The 22,529-nt window shown below is 46.9% G+C and overlaps 1 protein-coding gene across 2 annotated transcripts; it reads right to left on the bottom strand.

The window, feature by feature from the left end:
* Nucleotides 1-2,857: 2,857 nt before the first annotated feature.
* Nucleotides 2,858-22,191, bottom strand: LOC142803998 (cathepsin B-like). 2 transcript variants are annotated; one of them, XM_075890454.1, is made up of 8 exons: nucleotides 22,104-22,191; nucleotides 12,759-12,892; nucleotides 11,375-11,584; nucleotides 8,131-8,246; nucleotides 6,495-6,728; nucleotides 5,144-5,256; nucleotides 3,320-3,448; nucleotides 2,858-2,986 (listed from the first exon to the last, which is right to left on the bottom strand). In XM_075890454.1, exons 2-8 carry the CDS (start codon nucleotides 12,885-12,887, stop codon nucleotides 2,898-2,900), a joined length of 1,020 nt encoding a protein of 339 aa, XP_075746569.1. In that variant the 5' UTR covers nucleotides 12,888-12,892; nucleotides 22,104-22,191; the 3' UTR covers nucleotides 2,858-2,897. The 2 variants fall into 2 exon arrangements, with proteins under 2 accessions (XP_075746569.1, XP_075746565.1); XM_075890450.1 differs by lacking the exon at nucleotides 22,104-22,191 and adding an exon at nucleotides 15,303-15,382 and having other exon boundaries at nucleotides 12,759-12,891.
* Nucleotides 22,192-22,529: the final 338 nt, after the last annotated feature.

Genomic DNA, 22,529 nt, shown 5'->3' with positions numbered 1-22,529 from the left:
CAAGTTAACACCTTACGAATAAGAGAGTGCAAAGGAGCGAAAGTAACAGAAACAGCGGCCTGTGTGTCGACAAGTGCTTGAAACGCCGCGCCTTCCCCGCACAAAATAACAAATTGCGGAGTCGGCCTTCTTGGTACATACACATCGTTATTTCTGTTCCTTCCGTCTCTTGCGCGACAAAGTAACGAATTGGCGCGGTACATGCATGTGTGCGTATTTCATTTGCGGCAGTGGAGCTTTCCCGCGAAACACACACACACACACACACACACACACACACACACACACACACACACACACACACACACACACACGCACGCACGCACGCACGCACACACACACACACACACACACACACACACACACACACACGCGCACACGCACGCACGCACGCGCACGCACGCACGCGCACGCACGCACGCACGCGCGCACGCACGCACGCACGCGCACGCACGCACGCACGCGCGCACGCGCACGCACACACACGCACAGACACGCGCACGCACACACACTTTCTACAGCGATCTGAGCTGTACTGAGAGGTATGGGCGGCTTACTACTCCACTTATCTAGATGTGATGAGAGGAAAAGGAAAGTGACGGCTGCCAGGACGTTAGCTGCGAGTAATCTCGGGAAATGAGGGCAGAAAAAACGAACATGGCGAAAACGACGCCGATTTTCTGTCACCGACGTCGTAACCATCGTACAGTAACTATAGAGCGAACCCGTCGCGGTGGTCTAGTGGCAGAAGATTCGGCTGCTGACCCGCAGGTCGCAGGTTCGAATCCTGGCTGCTGCGGCTGCATTTATGATAGAGGCGGAAACGTTGTAGGCCCGTGTGCTCAGATTTGGGTGCACGTTAAGGAACCCCAGGTGGTCAGAATTCCCGGAGCCCTCCACTACGGCATCTCTCCTAATCATAAGGTGTTTTTGGGACGTTAAACCCCACATATCAATCATTATAGTGCGAACTAAGGTAATTCTCGCTACAATGCAGCGTTGCCCTTCCGTACATTGCCGGATATTGCAGCTATAGTCGGTTAAAGCCTAATAATGAAGACGCACACGGCACCGTAGTACTGCTGCGCGCCTGTCATTCACCTGTGCAACAGAGCAATGAGTACCTATTTTCGTTCGACCCATCAGCACTCTTGCGCTGATGATGTAAATACTACGTATATCATTATTCAAAAGGTGGAGGTATCTTGTTAAGATTTAACGTTTTGTTGAGCAGTAAAGTCAGAATATTCCTAGGAAATTTACCAAAATGACAATTTTCGACGGAAGACTATCGAAATGAACTTGTGCCTCTACGGTCAAGTCGTACGCCTGAAATACGTGAAAGGTCCTGATGTCGCGTAATTAATCCATTGCAATTGGTGGCACATTTATGCCAATTGTGCTTGCGTGGGACGGTGACTGCTGTGGGCGGAGCTTACATTCGCTCTTAGGCTGTAGCTGGCAATAGAAACGCTTGTCGTCGTGTTTTAATGAACCCACTGCGTTCAATCAATGGCTGTCACCCGACTGTGTAGGTCACATTGGCTGTGTTACAGTTCTTAGACAGCACGTAGACAATCTACGCAGACTGCTTGGAAGACAGTACCGAGCCCACGCTGTCCGAGAATTGGAACACTTCTGGACGGCTTTTACGCGACGACGCGCCACCTCGCGTCGAGAAGAAAAAGCTAGAATGAACAAACGTAACAGTTGTATTTTCTGACTTATTTCGCGTTGAAATCAAAAACAAATTAACGTTACTCACATTGAGCGTCTGAGAAAGCGTCTGTTTGTGTGCAGATGACCTTCCCGGTGAGATTTGATCTATCTGAGCGATTCGCTGAGCCGCCATCTTGTTTAGACCGCAAAGCAGCCTGCATCGTATTTGTCTACGATGCGGTCTTCTCAGAGCTGTCTATTTTGCCGGCTACGTGAGAATTGGAATGAGACTTAAAATGGCCGCCGTTCATTTAGCTGTCTATTTAGCCGTGTACGGTGAGTATTGGAACACAGCCGTTGCCGTGATTTCGAATCCTGACCACGGGATCCAATCCTTCATAAAATGTGATGCACTCAAAGAAAATAGAACTGTCCATTGACTTGCTCTCGTACCGTGTATACATGTGCGTTAGTTTCGTGAGCCTTTCTTTCTATTTGGTCAGCGTGCTATAAAGCACGCTGCTCAAACAGCTCAAGGGTCGAGCTGAGGCAGTTGTTTCTCCGTGCTTTTTCTGAGTATGCTAATTTCGTGCACACTGTTTTGAATTTCAAGCTAGTTGCCATTCTTCGAACGAAACTGCAATTTGTTGCTGCAGCATTCATTTTTTCACCCTCGTGGCGAAACAATGCCAGATAAACACTCAGCTACCTCGGTGATGACACGTTTCACTTTCGTGTTATACCGATTCCTAACAAGAAAGATCAACCATGTATGTTTTTGATGTGCCTAATTCAGATTTGACGAGAATTCATATTTGACTGGCCTTCTTAAAGAGGCAGGTGAAATCTCCGTGGAAGACATTATGCTCTTTTCTAGGAGTCATGTGACCCACAGGAAAGTTAACCTCCTTAAAGAGAGTCATATGCGTGGGAAGTGAAAAATGCTTGAAAGGAATCTCTTATACTTGTTTTTTAGAGTGTATAACAGAAACCTGGCGTAAGCACTGCAAACAGACGGCTATTATTTCGTATGTACAGGGGGGAAGGGCAAAGTTCCCCATCTGGTATCCCTTGCATTCCTATGGCAGCATCGCCTAAGAACTTTTGACCGCCCTCCAACTCTCTTGTACTTGTTCAAATTAGACAACAGCAACAAAATATTATTATTTCAATCTTTGCAGAAGTGAAAACAAGCGGAAAAGAAGCACGTATTTTTTATTATAATTTACGATCTACGTTCAATACGCTTTGGCTTCCTTGGGAATACCGGCGTTGATGTGGTCCTCAATATCACACTCATCCTTTCCGCGGAGAATCTTGAAGTAGCCTGAAACAATAAAAGGTCGGCGTTACAGTCACTTTTGCACGGGAACTAGCAAATACCTGGTGGTTTACCTCCTAAAAAAGTTAAGGCCACAGTATACGAGACTCCCAAGTGCTTTAATTCTTAAAAATTATTGACGTGTTCAACTCAAAGCAGGTCTCATGGTGCTTTCAGGACGACAACAATAATTTTTTTATGGTCAGTACAATACATACTATTGTGGCATACAAAACAGAGTTCATATTCAAGGAAAGTGAGCCTGTTCGTTGATTGGCTGCTTATTGATGAAAAAAGAAACAAATGAAAGAGAGTCTATGTTTTGCATCGAACGCTCACCTTTGTCGCCCCACTGTTCATTCCAGGAGTTCGCGACCAGCCAGTACGGCACGCCGTTCTCAGTGCCCCAGCCTAGGATTTTGATCGAGTGACCACCCAGGATATCATCGCTGTGATGTTGGTAAACTCCTGCGCCAAGGGAACATTGAAAGGCCCGTTTCAGCCAGCGAATGATGCCTTGCTGGAGTGTATATGAAAGCAATGACCGAATACAGTATGTTTAGAAATAGCGCGGGCTTCAACCAATGTCACGTGGCGACGCGATATCTAGCGGTTTAAGTCAACGCAGCTTGCGTTTGAACTAAGCGCTACCTGCAAAATGGGGATCACGTCTGAAATCAAAGGGGAAATATATTGTACGATTTCGTACAATTAGACGGCAGTTCACTCACGATGAACGTCTCCCATAGACTATGCCATTGAAAGTGTGGCTCGGCATCTTTTTAGAGGAGAGTCTGTCTTGGCTAATATTCCGCACACTGGCCGGGATTTATGAAGAGGATGGCCTAGACTATCATACTAGTAAAATGTGGGACTGGGCTAGTTGATTTACCTTCATTAAACTGCTAAGCCCAAAATTTAGACAACGCACACAGAAAAGACGAGGACCATCACAGGTTTTCAACTGATTGTTATTAAGATGCACACATATATAGGCTACAAAAAAGTACACACACACGCACACTCGCACACACACACACACACACACACGCACACGCACACGCACACGCACGCACACGCGCACGCACACGCACACGCACACGCACACGCGCACGCACACACACGCACACGCACGCACACGCGCACGCACACGCACACGCACACGCACGCACACGCGCACGCACACGCACACGCACACGCACACGCACACGCACGCACACGCGCACGCACGCACACGCACACACACACGCACACGCACACACGCACACACACACACGCACACACACACGCACACACGCACACACACGCGCACACACGCACACACGCACGCACACGCACACGCACACGCACACGCACACGCACACGCACACGCACACGCACACACACACACACACACGCACACGCACACACACACGCACACACACACACACACACACACTCTCTCTCTCTCTCTAAACTTTGCGCTGAGTATTTTAATAATATCATATTAGCTCGCACTTTGCCAACACTGCTTAGCACTAACAAGTTTACGGGAGGATATGTACTGTCGGGAGGCTATGTGCTGTCGTAACGAAAGAATGATCCCAGCAAAGCTCAGTGCGACAATAAAATCCTTTGTAATGTCAACGTTACACTTATTCGGACTGATCCTGCTGATCATCAGTGCTAGTGGGAAATCGATTTCTGACAATGTCAATTGTCTAGCTGCATTCAGACACTATTACTGCGGGCAACAGAATTGCGCAGGGTTACAAGGGAGTAGAACAAAGACAGTTGGGAAGGGTAAGCAACTAAATACCGAGGGAAATGGAGTAAGTTCGAAGCAAACGGAGAATAAGCAGGAAGGTCAGCCAGAGAAATGATACTCTTCGCTTGGGACCTAAAAAAGTAGAGTGAGATAGCTGGCATCGTGAACCCGTGCACACAGACGGACGTAAAAAAAGGACCACAATCGGTAACTGATGTCGATGTCCCGCAGGACCTGCGGTAGAAACCCACTGATGTATTCTTAAAAGTAGTTCTAAGTAAGACTAAGATCTGCTGCATACTAAATGCGAAAAGCATCGCTCACAACTTTCGAATTCAAGTAGCAAGTAAAAGTCGAAAAAAAATCGGAACACACGTAATATTACGTGGTACATTATACGGTTAGGTGAAACTTACCGCTCTTGTACGACATAAAATCCGCGTATACAGTAAGGTCTGCTTCCACTGGTCCGTTCTTGAATATTTCAGTCTTGATCTGGCTCTCATCTTGGGAAATTGAGTAGACCTTTCTACCTGCAGAAACAGAACGAGGAACATTAACGAATGACGATGGAGCAATGTGTAATGCACGCTAAGAACAAAATATTACCTGTTGCTCTTTTTAGGGAGTTCTCATTTTCCACTTGCTTACTGTCTTTAAAGATACGTATCAACTATCTTTTGGGAAACCACACTGTTTGCGACTGTTCGAGAGAAGTTTTAGTTACACTTTCGTTTCCTTGATTATAGGGCAAACGAATTTTAACGCATCGGGACTACGCATATGTGCAGTAATAATACTATGTATGTAGTATCACTCAATATATAATGCAATAAATCTAACTGTAGCGTAGCCAGAACTTTTCTCAGCTAGTGTGAGGGTGGTAGTGTGGTTTAACCCCGCAGATATGTATTCATGCGTGTGTTTGTAATGTGAGCGTATTATATACATGAAAAATCTAAAAATTTCAGGAGGTGGGGTAAGGAGATGAACCGCGGATGCTATCTCGATTTCTTCAATATGGCTGCCACGGCCAACTGAAGGCATCACAGGAAGTCACCGGGGCAGTTTGTACGAAAGAGGTGTACATGATGTTACCCAGGCATCATTTTCGTTTTATGGTGAGGGGCTGGTGTTCTCGTCAATGCCCGACGTTTTCTACTCCTTATTAGGAAGAGGTGGGGAAGGCAATAATAGAGTATGTATTTTGCCACCTTCGTGCTTCATGTTTAGTGCATGTCAAATTGTGACCTGCTTTGGTTTTCTTTAAAGAAAATCTATGCATTCCATACTTCTTTTCCAAAACAGAGAAAAACTCATTGAGATTTAAGGCTCGAATTTAGTTCATTGGTATTTTTCGCGTATTTGACCAATGTTCTACGCTAACGTAAGCCAGCAAAACCAATTGAATTTTATTTAGTGATGGTTAAATGAAGCAAGATCACCGAAAAAAAACAGGCTTCTCATAAACAGCGCGGTAAATGTCATGCGCATTTATGGGACAGTGCTCTCATTTCAAGGCAGCCTGAAAATATGGTTATGGTCAGTTGTTACAAGCAGGTGACAAATTTGAAGAGCGACAAACACTAATTTGAAGTACTCTCCTCCCTGTTGATTCATTAGAAAAATGTGTCGTCTCTTTTTTTCTAGCAAACTTGAACGTTAACATGAACAAACAAGCTGAACTTATACTTTTAACATGAACAAACAAGCTGAACCTATACTTTTATATATAGTTGAACCATTGTGTTCGAGAGGAAAATCCACTTGCCGTAGTGTTTGTCCTCGCTGTAGCTCTTCTCGTACCCTTTGCGACAGTCACGTGCACATTTGGGCGTTGGCTTGACTCCCTTGCATTGAGGCAGTGGTCCCGTGCCGTAGTGTTCGCATGGCGGGAAGTAGTAAGGCTGGCACCCGTCGTCGGTAGCGTAGAGACCACCGGTAACGACGCCTTCTTTCTCGTAAAAGTTCCAAGCGGCAGCAGCGAATCCTCCGTTGCATCTATCACGAAAGACAGAGCCGGTAGATATAAGTGAAGAACGTTTGATTTTTATTTTAAAACGTACGTGATGAGTGTAACTGTCTACAAGGCAACAAAACTGAATGGTGGTTTCAGGAGCTCTAATTATCGCACTAAACGTCTGTCACGAGTGTGAGTAAGTTCGATTGCCGCTCCCAGCGAACGCATCTTCATAAAGTAAATATAACCAAGGGCTGATGTTTGTTAATAGATTTACGCATGTAATTAGTCATTTGTAATAACAAATAATAACCAGCCTTCAATTATGGAATCTCTGACAGCCCAAGCCTTGGTACATAAAAAAACGATAGGAATCGATCTGGTGAAATCTTGCAACCTTTTGGCCGACTTGTGGCACAGGTAATTGATCGATAAGTTAGGCTAAATGTAAGCGTGCTATTTTTTTCTCACAGTTCACGCACGCCTAAACATTGCCCACAAACAAAAAAAAACGTCGTTGGGGGAACGGGGGGGGGGGCACTGCGCTAGCTTGTGGCGCAGATTTTAGGACGCGAATCGATCGGGCGTGGTACATTTGAAATAAGAGTGCGCTCCAGAAATAAGAGTAGGCTCATTCCGCCCCCCTCTTATGCCCCCTTTCATGGGCTTATAACGCGCCGACTGGTAATAGGTGCGGGTTTCTTTTTCTCGTAAGCAGCATTTCTTGGCTGCGTGTGCTCCGACGCTTACCCTGGCATGTGCAACATACAGTTCGTGAGGTCTTGTTATCTATTTAGATTTCATACGAAACATTATGCGAGGAACGGCAGTGATAGCGAAAGTGCCGACGCGGAAGGAGTTCTTACGACAACGCTCCCAGGGCGAGTTGTACGCTGGTTTGCCATGTTCTTTCTTGTGGCCGCGGTCACATGGCCTCGAGTAAATACTTGAAATACACCTTCCCGTCGACGTCTTCCCGTTACTATACAATTGCTATCGCAGTAAACGATGTCGTGGATGGTAAAGGCAAAAACAGCGCCAAAGCACAAGAACGAATAAAGAGTAAACACAAAACGAGCGCCGTCCACTCTTTCGTTGTTCTTGTTCTTTGGCGCTGTTTTACCTCTACCAGCCACGAATTGTTACCAGCTTGCCCAGTTTTCAATCCTACTCAGTTGACATTGTCAGCGTGACAGGTGAGGTGTAACTTTACAAGACAGATGCTTGGGCTAGTTGTTGATAGGAATCAACATATTTGCACAGCGCACGACTACGAGTAGTTACGATGTAGTCTACTCGTAGTCTTGCGCAGTGTAAATATGTTGACATATGGTGAGGTGATTATGCGTGATTCTGTCAGGTGGGCCGGGTAGTCACTAAACAATTTTATATGACGACTTCAAACAGTTTGTATATGTATGAATGACTATCTATCATACTCACCCGGTCCCGCAATTATGGCAGCATGTAAGAATGTCCTCGGCTGAGATGTTCACCTGGACTTTTCCGTTGGTGTGGATGCAGATTCGGTCGGACATGGCTTCCGCTGCTCCAAAGGCCTGCGATAAATCTAGCTAAGCTCTATCCCACGTATCTCAAAAGGACTTGTTTTTGGGATTATCGGCGCATACTTGGTGCAGAAGACTGAGGCGCAAAAACACATATCGTGAAGCAGAAAGAACAGGAAGAGAGAGAGGTATTCCTTTTGGAATACCTTTCTCGTACAGTGGGCTCCGGTTCTCTTTGGTTCGGACATACTATGTCTTCAAGCCTCCCTGATGCGTACACTGTGTTTCAGAACATCGTGGCGGCGACATGCCAAGCGCGTTATCTAGGATTTTGCATTGGAAAGGGATCCCGCCCCGTGAAGCTACTTCACTCTTCGGCGCCGTTATTCCTTCGTGGGGCCATATTAGAAGAATGGTCAAGATTTGGCGTTCTGAGCTGGGCCGCCAAGTAAGGTTGTTCAACGACATTCTCAGGTGCCTGTGCCACACCAATTTTCCTACATGGGTGGCTACCAGGAAGCTAAAGGACTACCGCAAGGTGGTGAGTACTGTCATTGAAAGCACGTGGAGCTGTATGCTATCCTGTCTGCGGAGGAGTGTGACCAAGACATCTACCAAAAAAGACCACACAGAGAGGCTAAGAATTATAGGGGATACCAAAGTTGAGGATAATATAGTATTTCTCCTCAATAAGGGTCCTAAATATGGCCTCCTAAAGTTGCGGCACAGGACCTTCTTGCGTGGAATCGGCAATTAGCAAGGAAGGCGCCACAAGAACAACGTGAACTCTGCCTGCTGGAAGGCGTTGACAGTCTAAACAAGGCTGCCCCAAAAGCTGATTCTGGGCGACAAGTGTGTGTGTTGCAACGTGTAGTGACATATTTTAGAGACAATGAACTCTAGCTAATGCTTTCAGATAAGAAAGGTGGGTTTGTGGCTTTATCCAGGAGCTCCTATAATGAAAAAGCAAGAGAAGCTATCAACAACAACTTCAAGCCTGTAAAAGTGAGGCTATCTAAAGTCAAGAAAAATGTTCTCTTTGTGTGAAGAAATTGGGTGCGAATCTTTGGCTATACAGATAAGCAGGAGCAAAAAGGATTCCCTTACTGCTTTCTTCAGTGCTAAGACGCATAAATCCGACGTACCTTTCCGCACCATCATTAGTGAGCGTGAAACTAGGCAATATCAGGTTAGCAGTTTTTTGCTCAAAGCCCTAAAACTTCTTGAAGTTCATGACCCTTTCTTGACGAAAAATTCGGATGAAGTATTTGGGTTTTTCCTTTGAAACCATGAAACAGGCAACCTTTTTTCCGTAGATGTAAGTGACCTTTTTTACTCGGTTCTGCATCCGGAGCTACTTCGGGCAGTTAAGCAGTGTATAGAAGATAGTGGCGAAGCCACATTTGTGTCTAAAATGGAGATGTCGTCTGCTAATTTTGTTACCCTCTTAGAAGCATATCTCAACCACACTTTCGTTTCTTTTGAACATGGCATGTTTTTATAGAGGAAGGGCATTTGCATTGGGTCACGGGTAGCACCAATTTTATGTGACGACTTTTTATCATCCTTTGACCACGCACTACAAAGTGTTTTTACTTCATCTCATCCAATTTTTCTAAAAGTATTTAATTATGTAGACGATTTTTTGGTTGTTGTTGACAATTTAAGTCCTTTTCTTTTGCCTGTCATGGTTGAGCAGGTTTTAAATGTTTTTAGAGCAAATGCTAAGTAGCTCACGTTCACTAATGAATTTCCGGAAGATAGCTCTTTGCAGTTTTTGGACCTTAACCTGACAATTTCGGCTGGTCACGCATGCTGTGCATACCTCCCTCGGAGTAAGAAGGAGTTGTTATACAATTCAGCACATTCAAAGACTGTGAAACGCGAAATCGCTCTACTTTGTTTAGAGTTGGCACTACGCAGATCGTGTGAGCATGTTATGTGAGCTAGCTTTATGCGTCAACTTCAAAAACTTTCCAAGGCCGGCTACCCTCAGTTCGTAGTTAGTTCCGTGGTAGAATCCCTGCTGCAGAGGGTGAAAGGCAGATTAGATAATGCAAACGCGCGCCCGAAGGAGAGAGAGCGGGTTAAGCCTGAGGTGGTCCCATATATACACCGTGTGAGCCATAACCTCAAGAAGGTGGCTTCCCGTTACGGCGTTCCGGTCGTTTTTTCAGCTCCCAACAAACTTGCTCAATTGTGCCCGCGTACCACATGCGATGAGGAAAGGGGCTGCCAGAAGCAGCACACAAGACTTTTTAGGCGCTGCTCACAAGGTGTGGTATATGGGACTCCCCTGGGCTGTGGCAAGTTCTATATCGGTCAAACGGGACGTTGCATTAATGACAGACTGAGGGAGCATGCCAATAGTTTAGGCAAAAGTGATCATGCGCATCTTCCAGCGCACTGTGAAGCCTGCGGATGTGTGCCATTGTTTGAGAAAACGGTGATTCTTGGTAGGAGCAAAAAACAAACAGCTATGGAGCTCTTGAAAGCCTATTTTATCAAAAAGAAAGGGCCCGATTGTATCAGTAATACATCTATTGTGATGTACTCAACAGAAATGCATTTTTTGGATAACTTAGTGCCTTGATCATGACGCTGTGCGATGTTTGTTGGCTGTGCACGCATGCGCGGTTCTGTCTTCTTTCCTGCGCGTTTCCTAGACGGTCATTAAACAGTTGGTAGTGGCGCTGTTCTTTCTTCTCTTCTGCTCTTCCTGCTTCACGATATGTTTTTTGCGCCTCAGTCTTCTGCACCATCTATCCCACGTTTTGAGGCTGACATTAGGCACGCATAGAATCGAACGCTTATACGCCTTTATACAGCCCACAGCGCGACATCTCTGGCAAATTCTCAATCTCACAGCCGTAAACAAGTACTTTTACTTTCTGAAAGTATACGCTGGCATGGCGTACAAGAAAACATGCCCGTCTTCAGAAAATACTGACGCAAATAGAAAAATGGAAAATATCGTTTAACTTACTACGTTACCGAGTTTTATGTGTCTGGAATATGTAGAAAGTTCTACATGATTTTTTCACTACAACGCAAAGAATGGTCGAGTAAGTGGGGGTACCCACTGTTTAATTAAAAAATACGATGTATATATGAAGCTCTTTGTTGCCATCAAAAGAGGAAAGATATGCAAATGAAGAGAGAGCATTCACATTGCTTACCCAACATGATCCACATTCGGACTGGTCCCGGATGAGGTGGATGCTGCTGCAGTGGGACCAGTGCTCTCGGGCGTCAAAAGATTCGGGCAGGTCATCCGGGATCTCCGTGTGGTAGTGAAGCGGGAGCCTGTAGTTCTTGCTGTCGGGGTGGACGCCCATCAGTCCCTTGATGTAGCTGAGGGGAATGTTTTCGTCGAAGTTCCTGCCGGCCTGGCCGAAGGCGTTTCATAGAAAGCATTACACAACAGTTCATGAAGGGTTTGCTTGTTAGCGACAGAGAATAAAGGAGGTATCGTAACCAAGATCATAGCGAGTGACTGTGAACTAACAAACGTAACGATACTTCACCTGAATGACTCGCATCAATAAGGTCGCTAATGACTCATTGTGGCTAACAGCGTGGATACCCAGACATAGAAGTGGACACGGCACAGCACTGCTTTCCAAGTCTGGGTCTTCACGCTAATAAGCCACAGTGAATCTGCGCCAACTCGCCTAATTTTTCATCTTGCTTAGCTAATGACTGCTATAGTTTGACAAGTAAGAAAGTTAATGCTCAGTAACGTTCATCTTAACATGTGTACGTCTTTTATATATGTAACAAACGGTCTAGATGTGACCCTAGAAAAAAAACATTAGCAATAACTAAAGCGCAGTGGTTCTACGATTGTGGGCATATGTTTGAACGGCCACTGTTATAAGGACCACCCGAAATTTGAGTGCGTAGCAGAGTTTTCATCGTGGCACGTGTGCCATAGCAGGCAGAAAAAAACGTAAGTTTTGCTGAATTGCCGGTGTGTTCCTTTCCCGCTATGTGACAGCCTAAAACGGAGCTGTGAAGTGCTAATTTAATCAATATAGCAAGATTTAGTTCAAGTCACTTATGCAAAATATAGTGTTTCTTGGATACTACAAACACTAAAACATGCAGAAATATACTTCCAAAAACATTAATCGCTGGCATCTTTGCTTTGCTTCAGAGCAAGCAGCTTCGAAAATAAAAATACCTCCGGTAAATGCAATATCTACAAATAGTGGTAGCATACGTTATACCAACATGATTTTCGTACATTTAGCAGCCGCCCAATAAAGCAAATTTCTCACAATCATAGAGTAACTAAATTCATTATCAAATGTTTCGTTCATACACCATGTCATCATTTAGACGTCAATGACCTGTATTCAATTTGCAATTACTTTGAAGACTTCAGTGTAAACATACCTTTCTTACAAAATTGCCAGTAGTTACCGTAGTTTACGTAAACTGCTCATCAAACGTTTAATACGTAAGAACATATAAACAGGAAAGCCATGAGATATTCGCGAGTGATTCGAAGCAGCACCAGTGACCCTTTAAATATAGTAGGGAAATTATGAGGCTTACCTTCCATGTGGTGTTGAGGTTGTTGATGAAGTTTATCATTTCGTCGGACAGTGGTTTCAGAGACAGTGGAGCCATGATGCGGCCTTGGGCCGCCACCACGAGCAGTGCGCATATGACGAGAACCTTCATGATGCTTGTGTAAGTATGTAAAAAAGGCACACCGAGGAAAAAGTGTTAATCAAAATTAACGTAGGTATCCAAAAGGTTGGTTCTGCTGTAGCGCAGCCGGCTATCTAACACCACATCGATGTTTCGATAAAGGAAGCAAATAGAACTGGGAAGTCCAAGATTGTTTGGGTAATTTTACATTACTTGCAAAAGCGTATAGCAATCCACACTCAAGCCATAGTCATCCCATTGAATATCAATGTACAGGGCCGGTAACTCCAAATGAAACGTGATGCGATCATAACACGCTAGCTTGGGATTGTATACCGTGCACTTTTATATCCTCAAGGTCGCCCTGATTTATAAGTTCAAAAAACAGCAGAGTAGCCGTTTGATTTGATTGATTCTTCATAGGACGGAGTAAACAGACTAGGTGTGCTCTCCGACTGGTTCACCTTAACATTTCATTCCACTAAGCAGTAGTGATATGAAGAAAGGAAGGCCACTTTTAGATGCGGAGCATCTTATACTCGCGCCTTGTAGTGCGCCGTCCGCGCCGTCCGCGCCGTCCGCGCCGTCCACACCGCTTCTCGAACATTCGACAGCTGACGCGCGCGCATGTGCCGTCGCGCCGTCGCCCACTCTTCCACCATCTGTGCATCCCTTCCTCCTCTACACACCGCGCGCGCTTCACTCCTCCACCATCTGTGCACCCTTCCTCCTCTACACACCGCGTTCGACATCTACAATTCTCCTGATTCTCCAGTGGACGCGCATGTGGCGTCGCGCTTCGAGAACATTCAACAGCTGACAGTGCATGCGCCGTCGTGCTGTATATATACTCAAGGTCGGCGCTCGCTCGCTCAGTTGCCGCTCGTCGGTTGGTTTGTACGGCGCGTCGACGTCCAAGGTCGCGGTGAAATGAATTCCAGCGAATCCACAAACACAATGATCGACGTCCCTTCGACCAGCGCCGCCCTTTCGCATACGTGTGTACGTGTTCACTCATTTAACACGCCCTCCTACAACCACGTTAACCAATTTAGCCATCGACCCAAGTAAGTCGCAATTTAACACCCCATTTCACAACCACGTTAACCAATTTAGCCATCGACCCAAGTAAGTCGCACTTTAACACCCCGTTAACCAATTATATGCTCCGCATCCTCCTCAGTGTTCCCCCGAGGGAAGCTGCGGGCAATTTTTTTCGTCCAACAGAGATGGTGGCCCAAACTGCTGATTCGGTTTGCGAACTCCCCGTCACATGATCTTGGCATTCCTATTTGGAGAGTTCTGAGGCCAGTTCGTGGAGCGTTAAGACCAACGCCAAGATCATTTTCAAGAGGCGCGCGTCTCCAGGATCGGCACAGTCGGGGACGAGGGGAGGAGGAGAGAAGTAGATAAGAAAAAAAAAGGTTACCTTCTCAAGCAATAATTACCAATAACCCCGAGCACCTGGCGAGGATACCCTTCGCCCCAATAGGAAAACCTATGGGTACCTGGAGGCACCGGGAACCGAACTTGCGAAGTGAGGATAGGTTCGTGCGTGCTTTGCCCATGCACTGCTTCACTGGCACGCACTTGCGTGCACACAGAAAAACGCACACATGTAGCGCCACGCATACACCCAATGTAACGACCTGAGCACACGCACTCGTCGCAGCCCTCAGCGCATTGCATAGGTGCGGTGCACTCTACCTTTGAAGAGAGAGGGCGAGTGGTTACAGAAAGTGGTGCCCCCTCTCTCTCCAACGGGAGAAGGCCACCGAGTTTACAAGCCAAGAGCTACAGCGCGTACGTGTCGCCAGGCTTCAAGAGACGCGGAGTGAGTTTATAGCTGCTTGCATGAAACCAATGAGATGGCGCATCTGCCCTGACCTCTGTTTCAAATGGGCGAACTACTGGGGGTGGTTATTTCATCCGGAATGCTTGCGCCATGAGTGGTATAGCAATACCTGCTGTTTGAAGATTCAAGCGCGAACTGGGACAAGAACAAGTGAAGGAGAGACACAAGCGCAGGTGTCGTTCTCTTCCCCGGTTTTGTCCGAGTTCGCTCTTGAATTTTCAGCGATGCCTATGAACCATCAAGTTTGTCTTTTCGTCTTACTTCTGGCCCTGCTGTGGGTTAATATCCTAATTGTTATCTTAATTACAAAATTTCGTATGTTTAGGTCTAGCAGATTGAGGTAAATGGTATACCTGTTGAATACCCAGCGCTTATGGCTGCAAGATATTTGGAAATGTAGGATTACCAATAATGTCCTAACTTTCACACTAGGCCCGAACAAGTTCACAGGAACGGGGAATTGGAAGAACAAGCATGCAACGCGCAATCAGAGCCACCCACAGATTTCCAATCCAGTCATGCGTAATCCATGGACTCTTTATAGACAACAAGCGACGCTTCTTTACCGAAAAGGAACTGACTCCGCATACCCGCCGACTTTGCCATCCAAGACTGGCCGAGGCGCTTCCCCGTTTCGGGCCTTTTGTGGTGACATCAGTGACATCAAACATTTCATATGGCTGTGCGCGCGGTTTGAAAGAGAAAGAGCAGTAATGGAACACAGCTTGCATAAAGGTTGTCACAGGTACGGAGCAATCGAGTATGTATTTTTTACCTGACGGGCTCACGGCAACGAGAAGATGCGTGCAACGGAGCCTCATGGCTTTTATGCGAGAAACTGGGCTGTATGACATTTTGTGACTAACCCCTTTAATTCATTAGATGCTCGGGTGGAACAACTGACGGCCACTTAGACCAGGCTAATCCCGTTTTTTGCAACACCACCACCATATGCAACACCACCACCATAGCCAAGTTTAGGCTGGTTAACCTCCCTGCCGTTCTTTTCCTCCTATTTTCCTTCCTTCCTTCCATATCCAAGATGGCGTGTGATTAAAGAAAAAAAGTATTTAAAACCAGAAGTGCGTAGCTCATGAGGCGCGCTGCTCGTATAATTTCAGTGTACTCAGTTTTTAGGAATGCATCCGCAGATAATTCGCAATATTGATCTCATTGTTGCGTGCACCAATATACCAGCAATGAACAATAGAAGGAGGCTTTCCATAAAAAAAACATCTCTTATGCCAAATCATCCCTATTTTAACTAAAACTACGGCTGTTCAATGGGATATATTTAGAATTATACGTAGAGGTCAGGTGCCAAAACAAATCGTCCAGACTAAAATGCTTCTCAGAGCTACTTTCGCTTTCATTTGCAGTAGTTTATTCCACCTTATATATATATATATATATATATATATATATATATATATATATATATATATATATATATATATATATATATTGTGAGAATTCATTGTACGTCATCTTCCTCATCTATCAATAACCATCATCAGTCTTCGGCCGTTCCTCTTCATGATCGGCGCCATCTTGTTGTTGCTTCAATAAAGCGTCAGCTGCACCGTTGTATTTTAAGTGGTGGAAGGTGCTTCCCGATCTCTTCGACCTCTCTCCATCCAAAGCCAGCTCCTGGAGCTCCGTTCGGGACGTCGCTTGCGCCAGCAGAGCACCATGGCCCAAGAGCAAGCCCAACCGAACCACCCGCCGGCGCAACCACCAGCCGCAAACCCTAGCCCGGTGAACAACCCCCCTCGGGAGCCTCCAATCTTCTCCGGTCTGCCTGGCGAAGATGTCGAAGACTGGCTCGACAACTATGACCGCGTAGGTGTCTACAACAACTGGAACGAGGCATCGAAATTAGCACGCGTCCAGTTTTACGTCTCTCAGGTTGCCAAGACGTGGTTCCTGAACCATGAGAGCGACTTCCGCGATTGGTCTTCCTTCAAAGACCAGCTCCGACGCATTTTTGGTACACCGACCGTCCGTTCAGAAGTTGCTCGCAAGAAACTGGCAGAACGCGTTCAACATTGCGGTGAGTCCTACACTTTCTATATTGAGGATGTGCTTGCACTTTGCCGCCGTATCGACGACACCATGCCAGAAGGTGATCGTGTCCGGCACCTTCTGAAGGGTATCGGACCTACCGCTTTCAACGCCCTCATCGCACACAACCCTTCGACGGTTTCCGACGTCGTCTCGGTATGCCAGCGGCTTGACCTTGCAGTCAATCCGCCTACGACCCGACTTCTCTGAGAACCCCCTGGCAAACAGTATGGAGCTCCGATCCATCATTCGAGCCATAATTCGTGAGGAATTGCAAGCCTACACTTTACCTCCTTCTAACAACGTTCCCGCTCAAGCCGCCTCTAGCGATCTGCGTGGAATTATTAGGGAAGAAATGTCAGCGTTCCAAAGCATTCACCGTGCTCCACCATGCGCCCAACCCCCTTCGTATGCACAGATCACTGCAATGCAACCCTCGCCGTCTCAAGTACCACCACCTGTACCTGATCACGAACATCTCGCACCTCTAGTCGCCCGTCCACCGAACCCTACCTACCATTCTTCCTGGCGGGCCCCACGTCCTATTTGCTACTACTGTGGAATTCGAGGACACATTTCCCGGGTCTGTCGACGTCGGCAGCAAGATGAACGTCGTGGTTATGCCGCTTTTGAACGAGACGACACATGTGCTCGAGGTTACTACCGTTATGCCGACAGTCCTTCCAACCACCGATCACCGTCTCCTGTGCGCATTTCCAACACGACCAACAATACACGTGCATCCCGACCACGCTCCCCTTCGCCACTCCGACGCTCTGTTTCACCACTTCGGCCTGTCTCTCAACTGGCTGCCCAGCGATCGGAAAACTAAACAGTGCAGTTTTTGGAGGGAAAACTGCATCGCGGCGAAATGACCCAAGTCCTCCTGAACGACCGTCAAACATGTTATTGGTAACTGTGGAAGGTGTGCGGGTGTTGGCTTTGGTGGACACGGGAGCAACTATTTCAGTTATGCGTGCCGACTTGTGTTCTCGATTGCGGAAAGTGAAGACACCCTACCTTGGATCATCTTTGATTGGGGCCAATGGAGCAGTAATTAGACCATCGGCCCAATGTACAGCGCGTGTCTTCATTGATGGTATTCTTCATCACATCACCTTCGCTGTCTTAATTTCATGTGCTCATGAACTAATTTTAGGTTGGGACTTTCTCTCATCAGCATCTGCATTAATTTCTTGCCGTCAACGTGTAGTCGAAATGACCGAGACCGATCACTGCAGCGAACGCGTCGACGAAAAACCATTGCGTTTCTTCACAGCTTCCGAATCCATACTGCTCCCGGGTCAAGAGCAACTCATCACCATCACTTCTCCGAATATTGCCAATGGTGACGTCCTTATCACCCCTTCCAGCAGCTGTCTAGCTCGCGGCGTTGTAGTCCCCTCCAGCCTGGTGCGGTTCAAAGACAGTGCAGCGATAATCATTGGCCTGAACCCTACCCCAGAGCCCGTCCTCCTACCCCAAGGTTCTGCAGTGTCATGTTATGTGGATACCCAACCGGTTTATTTGGTCTCTCTTGACGCCTTGACAGCTCAGCCACAACAGGCCCAGTCTGTTACTTCCTCCTCCTTTGCTCCCGGGATAAATTCTGACCTTTCTGCTTCTCAGCGTGAGGCGTTGCTGAATTTGCTCAGGAAACACCAGGCCTCCTTCGACGCCAATGCTTCGGCACTAGGACAGACCACAGTTGCGCATCATCGCATCGACACTGAAGGTCAGACTGTTGTACGCCGTCGTCCCTACCGAGTCTCCTTGGCCGAGCGCAAAATCATCGAGGAGAACGTGACCGATATGCTAAACAGAAACACCATACGACCCTCTACCAGTTCTTGGTCATCACCCGTTGTGTTGGTACAAAAGAAGGATGGATCGGTACGATTTTGTGTTGATTACCGCGCGCTCAACAAGATTACCCGAAAGGATGTATATCCGATGCCCCGTATAGGTGATGCACTTGACTCATTGCAAGGCGCCCAATACTTCTCCACCCTTGACCTTCGGTCCGGGTATTGGCAAATACCAATGGACGAAGCAGACAAAGAAAAGACCGCCTTTTCTACGCCGGACGGTCTTTACGAGTTTAACGTAATGCCATTCGGTCTATGTAATGCTCCCGCCACATTTGAAAGGATGATCGACACTGTTCTTCGTGGCCTCAAGTGGAAAACTTGTCTATGCTACCTCGATGATATCGTCGTGTTTTCTTCCACTTTTGATGATCATCTGCAACGCCTAGATCAAGTGCTCACATGTCTCTCCAACGCTGGACTTCAACTAAATACAAGGAAGTGCCATTTTGGCAACACAGCTATAAAAGTTCTAGGACATCTCGTTACTAAAGATGGCATCCAGCCCGATCCGGACAAAATTTCCGCAGTCCTCAACTTTCCGCGACCCTTTCGTTCGAAAAAAGTACGCAGTTTCCTTGGACTCGCATCGTACTTTCGCCGCTTCATTCGCAACTTTGCCACTATTGCCGCTCCTCTCCACAAGCTCCTTGCTAGTACCGGTTCCTTCGATTGGAATGATCAATGCGAAGCCTCATTTCAAGAACTCAAGCAGGCACTGACATCCCCACCGGTTCTTTGTTATTTCGATGACAAGGCACCTACGATATTACACACTGACGCGAGTGGACAAGGAATCGGCGCCGTATTGCTCCAGCGCGACCATGCCTTTCGCGAGAAAGTTGTCGCGTATGCAAGCCGCACTCTGACCACTGCAGAGAAGAGGTACTCGATAACCGAACAAGAGTGCTTGGCTATTGTCTGGTCCATCCAAAAATTTCGTCCGTACCTACATGGTCGACATTTTACTGTTGTGACAGACCACCATGCTCTCTGCTGGTTGTCCACAATCAAAAACTTGTCGGGACGACTTGGCCGCTGGATTCTCCCATTACAATCTTATGACTTTGACGTCATCTACAAGACTGGAAGACAACATCAAGATGCCGACGCTTTGTCACGATGCCCTTTGCCGCAGTTTTCGGTGCACGTCACATCCCCTTGTCAAATTGGCTATACGGAGGACGCCTCGTCGATATCTTCCATTTCTTCCCTACCTTCATCCACCCGTCCGTCAGCACTTGCTACTCACCAGCGAGCCGATTCTTATTGCACTGACATCATTGGTCGGCTTACCGGTGCTTCGTCTTCCCCTAATGCCAGGCTCCGGAAACAACTCCGACTATTCAAGTTGGAGGACGATGTGCTATATCGATACATTTTGCACCCGGAAGGCCACCGATGGGTTCCCGTAGTACCACGCGCACTACGCACTGAAGTTATGCGCGCTTCCCACGACGACCCGACGTCAGGACACTTGGGTTACTACAAAACATACGAGCGCATCCGCAGTCGATTTTTCTGGCCAGGTCTTTCCACGACAGTAGCTAAATATATTGCCTCGTGCGCACTTTGCCAACACCGCAAGCGGCCCACTACTGCTCCAGTCGGGACCCTACAACCACTTCCTTGTCCATCAGAGCCGTTCTCTGTCGTCGGAATTGACCTCTTCGGGCCCCTCCCAACTACATCAGACGGCAAGAGGTGGATCGTCACCGCGGTTGATCACTTGACCCGGTACGCTGAGACGGCCTCAATCACTTCAGGAAGTGCTTCGGAAGTAGCAACTTTCTTCTTGAATGCTATTTATCTACGTCATGGAGCCCCTCGTGTCCTTTTGAGCGACCGGGGAAAGGCATTTCTTTCAAGCACGCTCAGTGAAGTTCTTCAAGCATCAAAAACAGTTCATAAAACAACATCTAGCTATCACCCGCAAACCAATGGCTTAACGGAAAGATTTCATCGCACGCTGTGTGACATGCTGTCCATGTATATCCGACCGGACCATCGCAATTGGGATGCCATACTACCCTTTGTCACGTATGCATATTGCCACCTCTTTCTAATAGTGGGTCGTATGCCAAAGTGAAGGCCCACACCACAGAGAAGAAAGAAGTGCACGTGGGCCCTCGTTCTGGCAAACAAGCCCAACCGACGCGCTTGGTTAGAGCCCTGTTGCTCAGACGTCAGTAAATCTTGTCGACACCCCCTGGAGTGACGTGACAATATAATACGTCAGTTCAACGAACCATAGGCTATTCTCCATTTTTCCTAGTATACGGACGCCAACCGACATCACCACTCGACGTTTCATTCTTTTCTGGCCCCGCCAACTCTTCACCATTCGTTTGCGACCAGTTTCTGTCCCGCGTTGCTCGATGCCGTCGTCTTGCCCGCGTAAACACCGAAGCTAGCCAAGAAGATCGCAAACATCGTTACGATGCCACTCACCGCGCCGTTCTCTACCACCCTGGCGACAATGTACTTCTGTGGACTCCTGCGCGAACGCCTGGCTTATGCGAAAAGTTTGAGTCACGCTATCTTGGCCCTTACAAAGTTATCGAACAGACCTCACCGGTGAACTACCGTGTCACACCTGTTCATGTCCCCACTGACCAACGCTGCCGCGGGACAGAGATTGTGCACGTTTCGCGTCTCAAGCCCTATTGTATGCGTTCCACAGCGTAATTCGCGGCCAGGCTGGCCGCTTCCGTCGACGGGGGAAATTAGTGTGAGGATTCATTGTACGTCATCTTCCTCATCTATCAATAACCATCATCAGTCTTCGGCCGTTCCTCTTCATGATCGGCGCCATCTTGCTGTTGCTTCAATAAAGCGTCAGCTGCACCGTTGTATTTCAATGTATATATATATATATATATATATATATATATATATATATATATATATATATATATATATATATATATATATATATATATATATATATATGATAATGATTGATTGATTGATTGATATGTGGGGTTTAACGTCCCAAAACCACTGTATGATTATGAGAGACGCCGTAGTGGAGGGCTCCGGAAATTTAGACCACCTGGGGTTCTTTAACGTGCACCCAAATCTGAGCACACGGGCCTACAACATTTCCGCCTCCATCGGAAATGCAGCCGCCGCAGCCGGGATACGAACCCGCGCCCTGTGGGTCAGTAGCCGAGTACCTTAGCCACTAGACCACCGCGGCGGGGCATATATGATAATGAGAATATTCGAAGTATATTATTGCATTTACCTATTTGCTGCGAATCAACAGCGTAAACATTACCATACCACAAGAAACCATTTTCGTAATGCATAGACAATTCTTTCCGCTTATAACATCACGCTACGCTCCTGTTATACTAGACGTTAGCACATGCGTATCTTTGATTTGTAGATTGTAGTCTGTCCTGAGTTTAAATGTCCTGTAAATATGCATGGTTTTAAAAGCGTGCGTCTTACCTCCGTTCAAACCAGAGACGCCCCCAGGTTGTTCAGAGAGAGTGGGACTTGTTTTATAGCCGATATCGTTTAACTGTGCCGTTCCCCTTATCACGGAGGTCGCCGTGATAACTACGTGAGTGTTACGGGAGATAAGGGAGCCACACCTTATCTGAAAGCAACCAATTCAGAGAACCACCGATCAATACTGCTATCGAAGGAGGTGGATGCATCACATGATAGACAGACAATCGCTGCAAGTATTGACGTCACTAGAAAGGAATTCCAAATGAAGAGAGCCGGTTTGTTCACAACTCTGAAAAAAAACCACCCCATGCACTTGAACGGTGATTAAATTCAATATACAAAAGAAAGAGCTATATACAATGGTATTTTTGGTGCCGTTTGCTTTGTCCTTGTCACGCGACGGGCCGTAAGTGTGCTGTG

This window comes from Rhipicephalus microplus, chromosome 1 (assembly GCF_043290135.1).
Source record: "Rhipicephalus microplus isolate Deutch F79 chromosome 1, USDA_Rmic, whole genome shotgun sequence".
NCBI lineage: Eukaryota > Metazoa > Arthropoda > Arachnida > Ixodida > Ixodidae > Rhipicephalus > Rhipicephalus microplus.
This window is presented reverse-complemented; position numbering and strand designations above follow the sequence as displayed.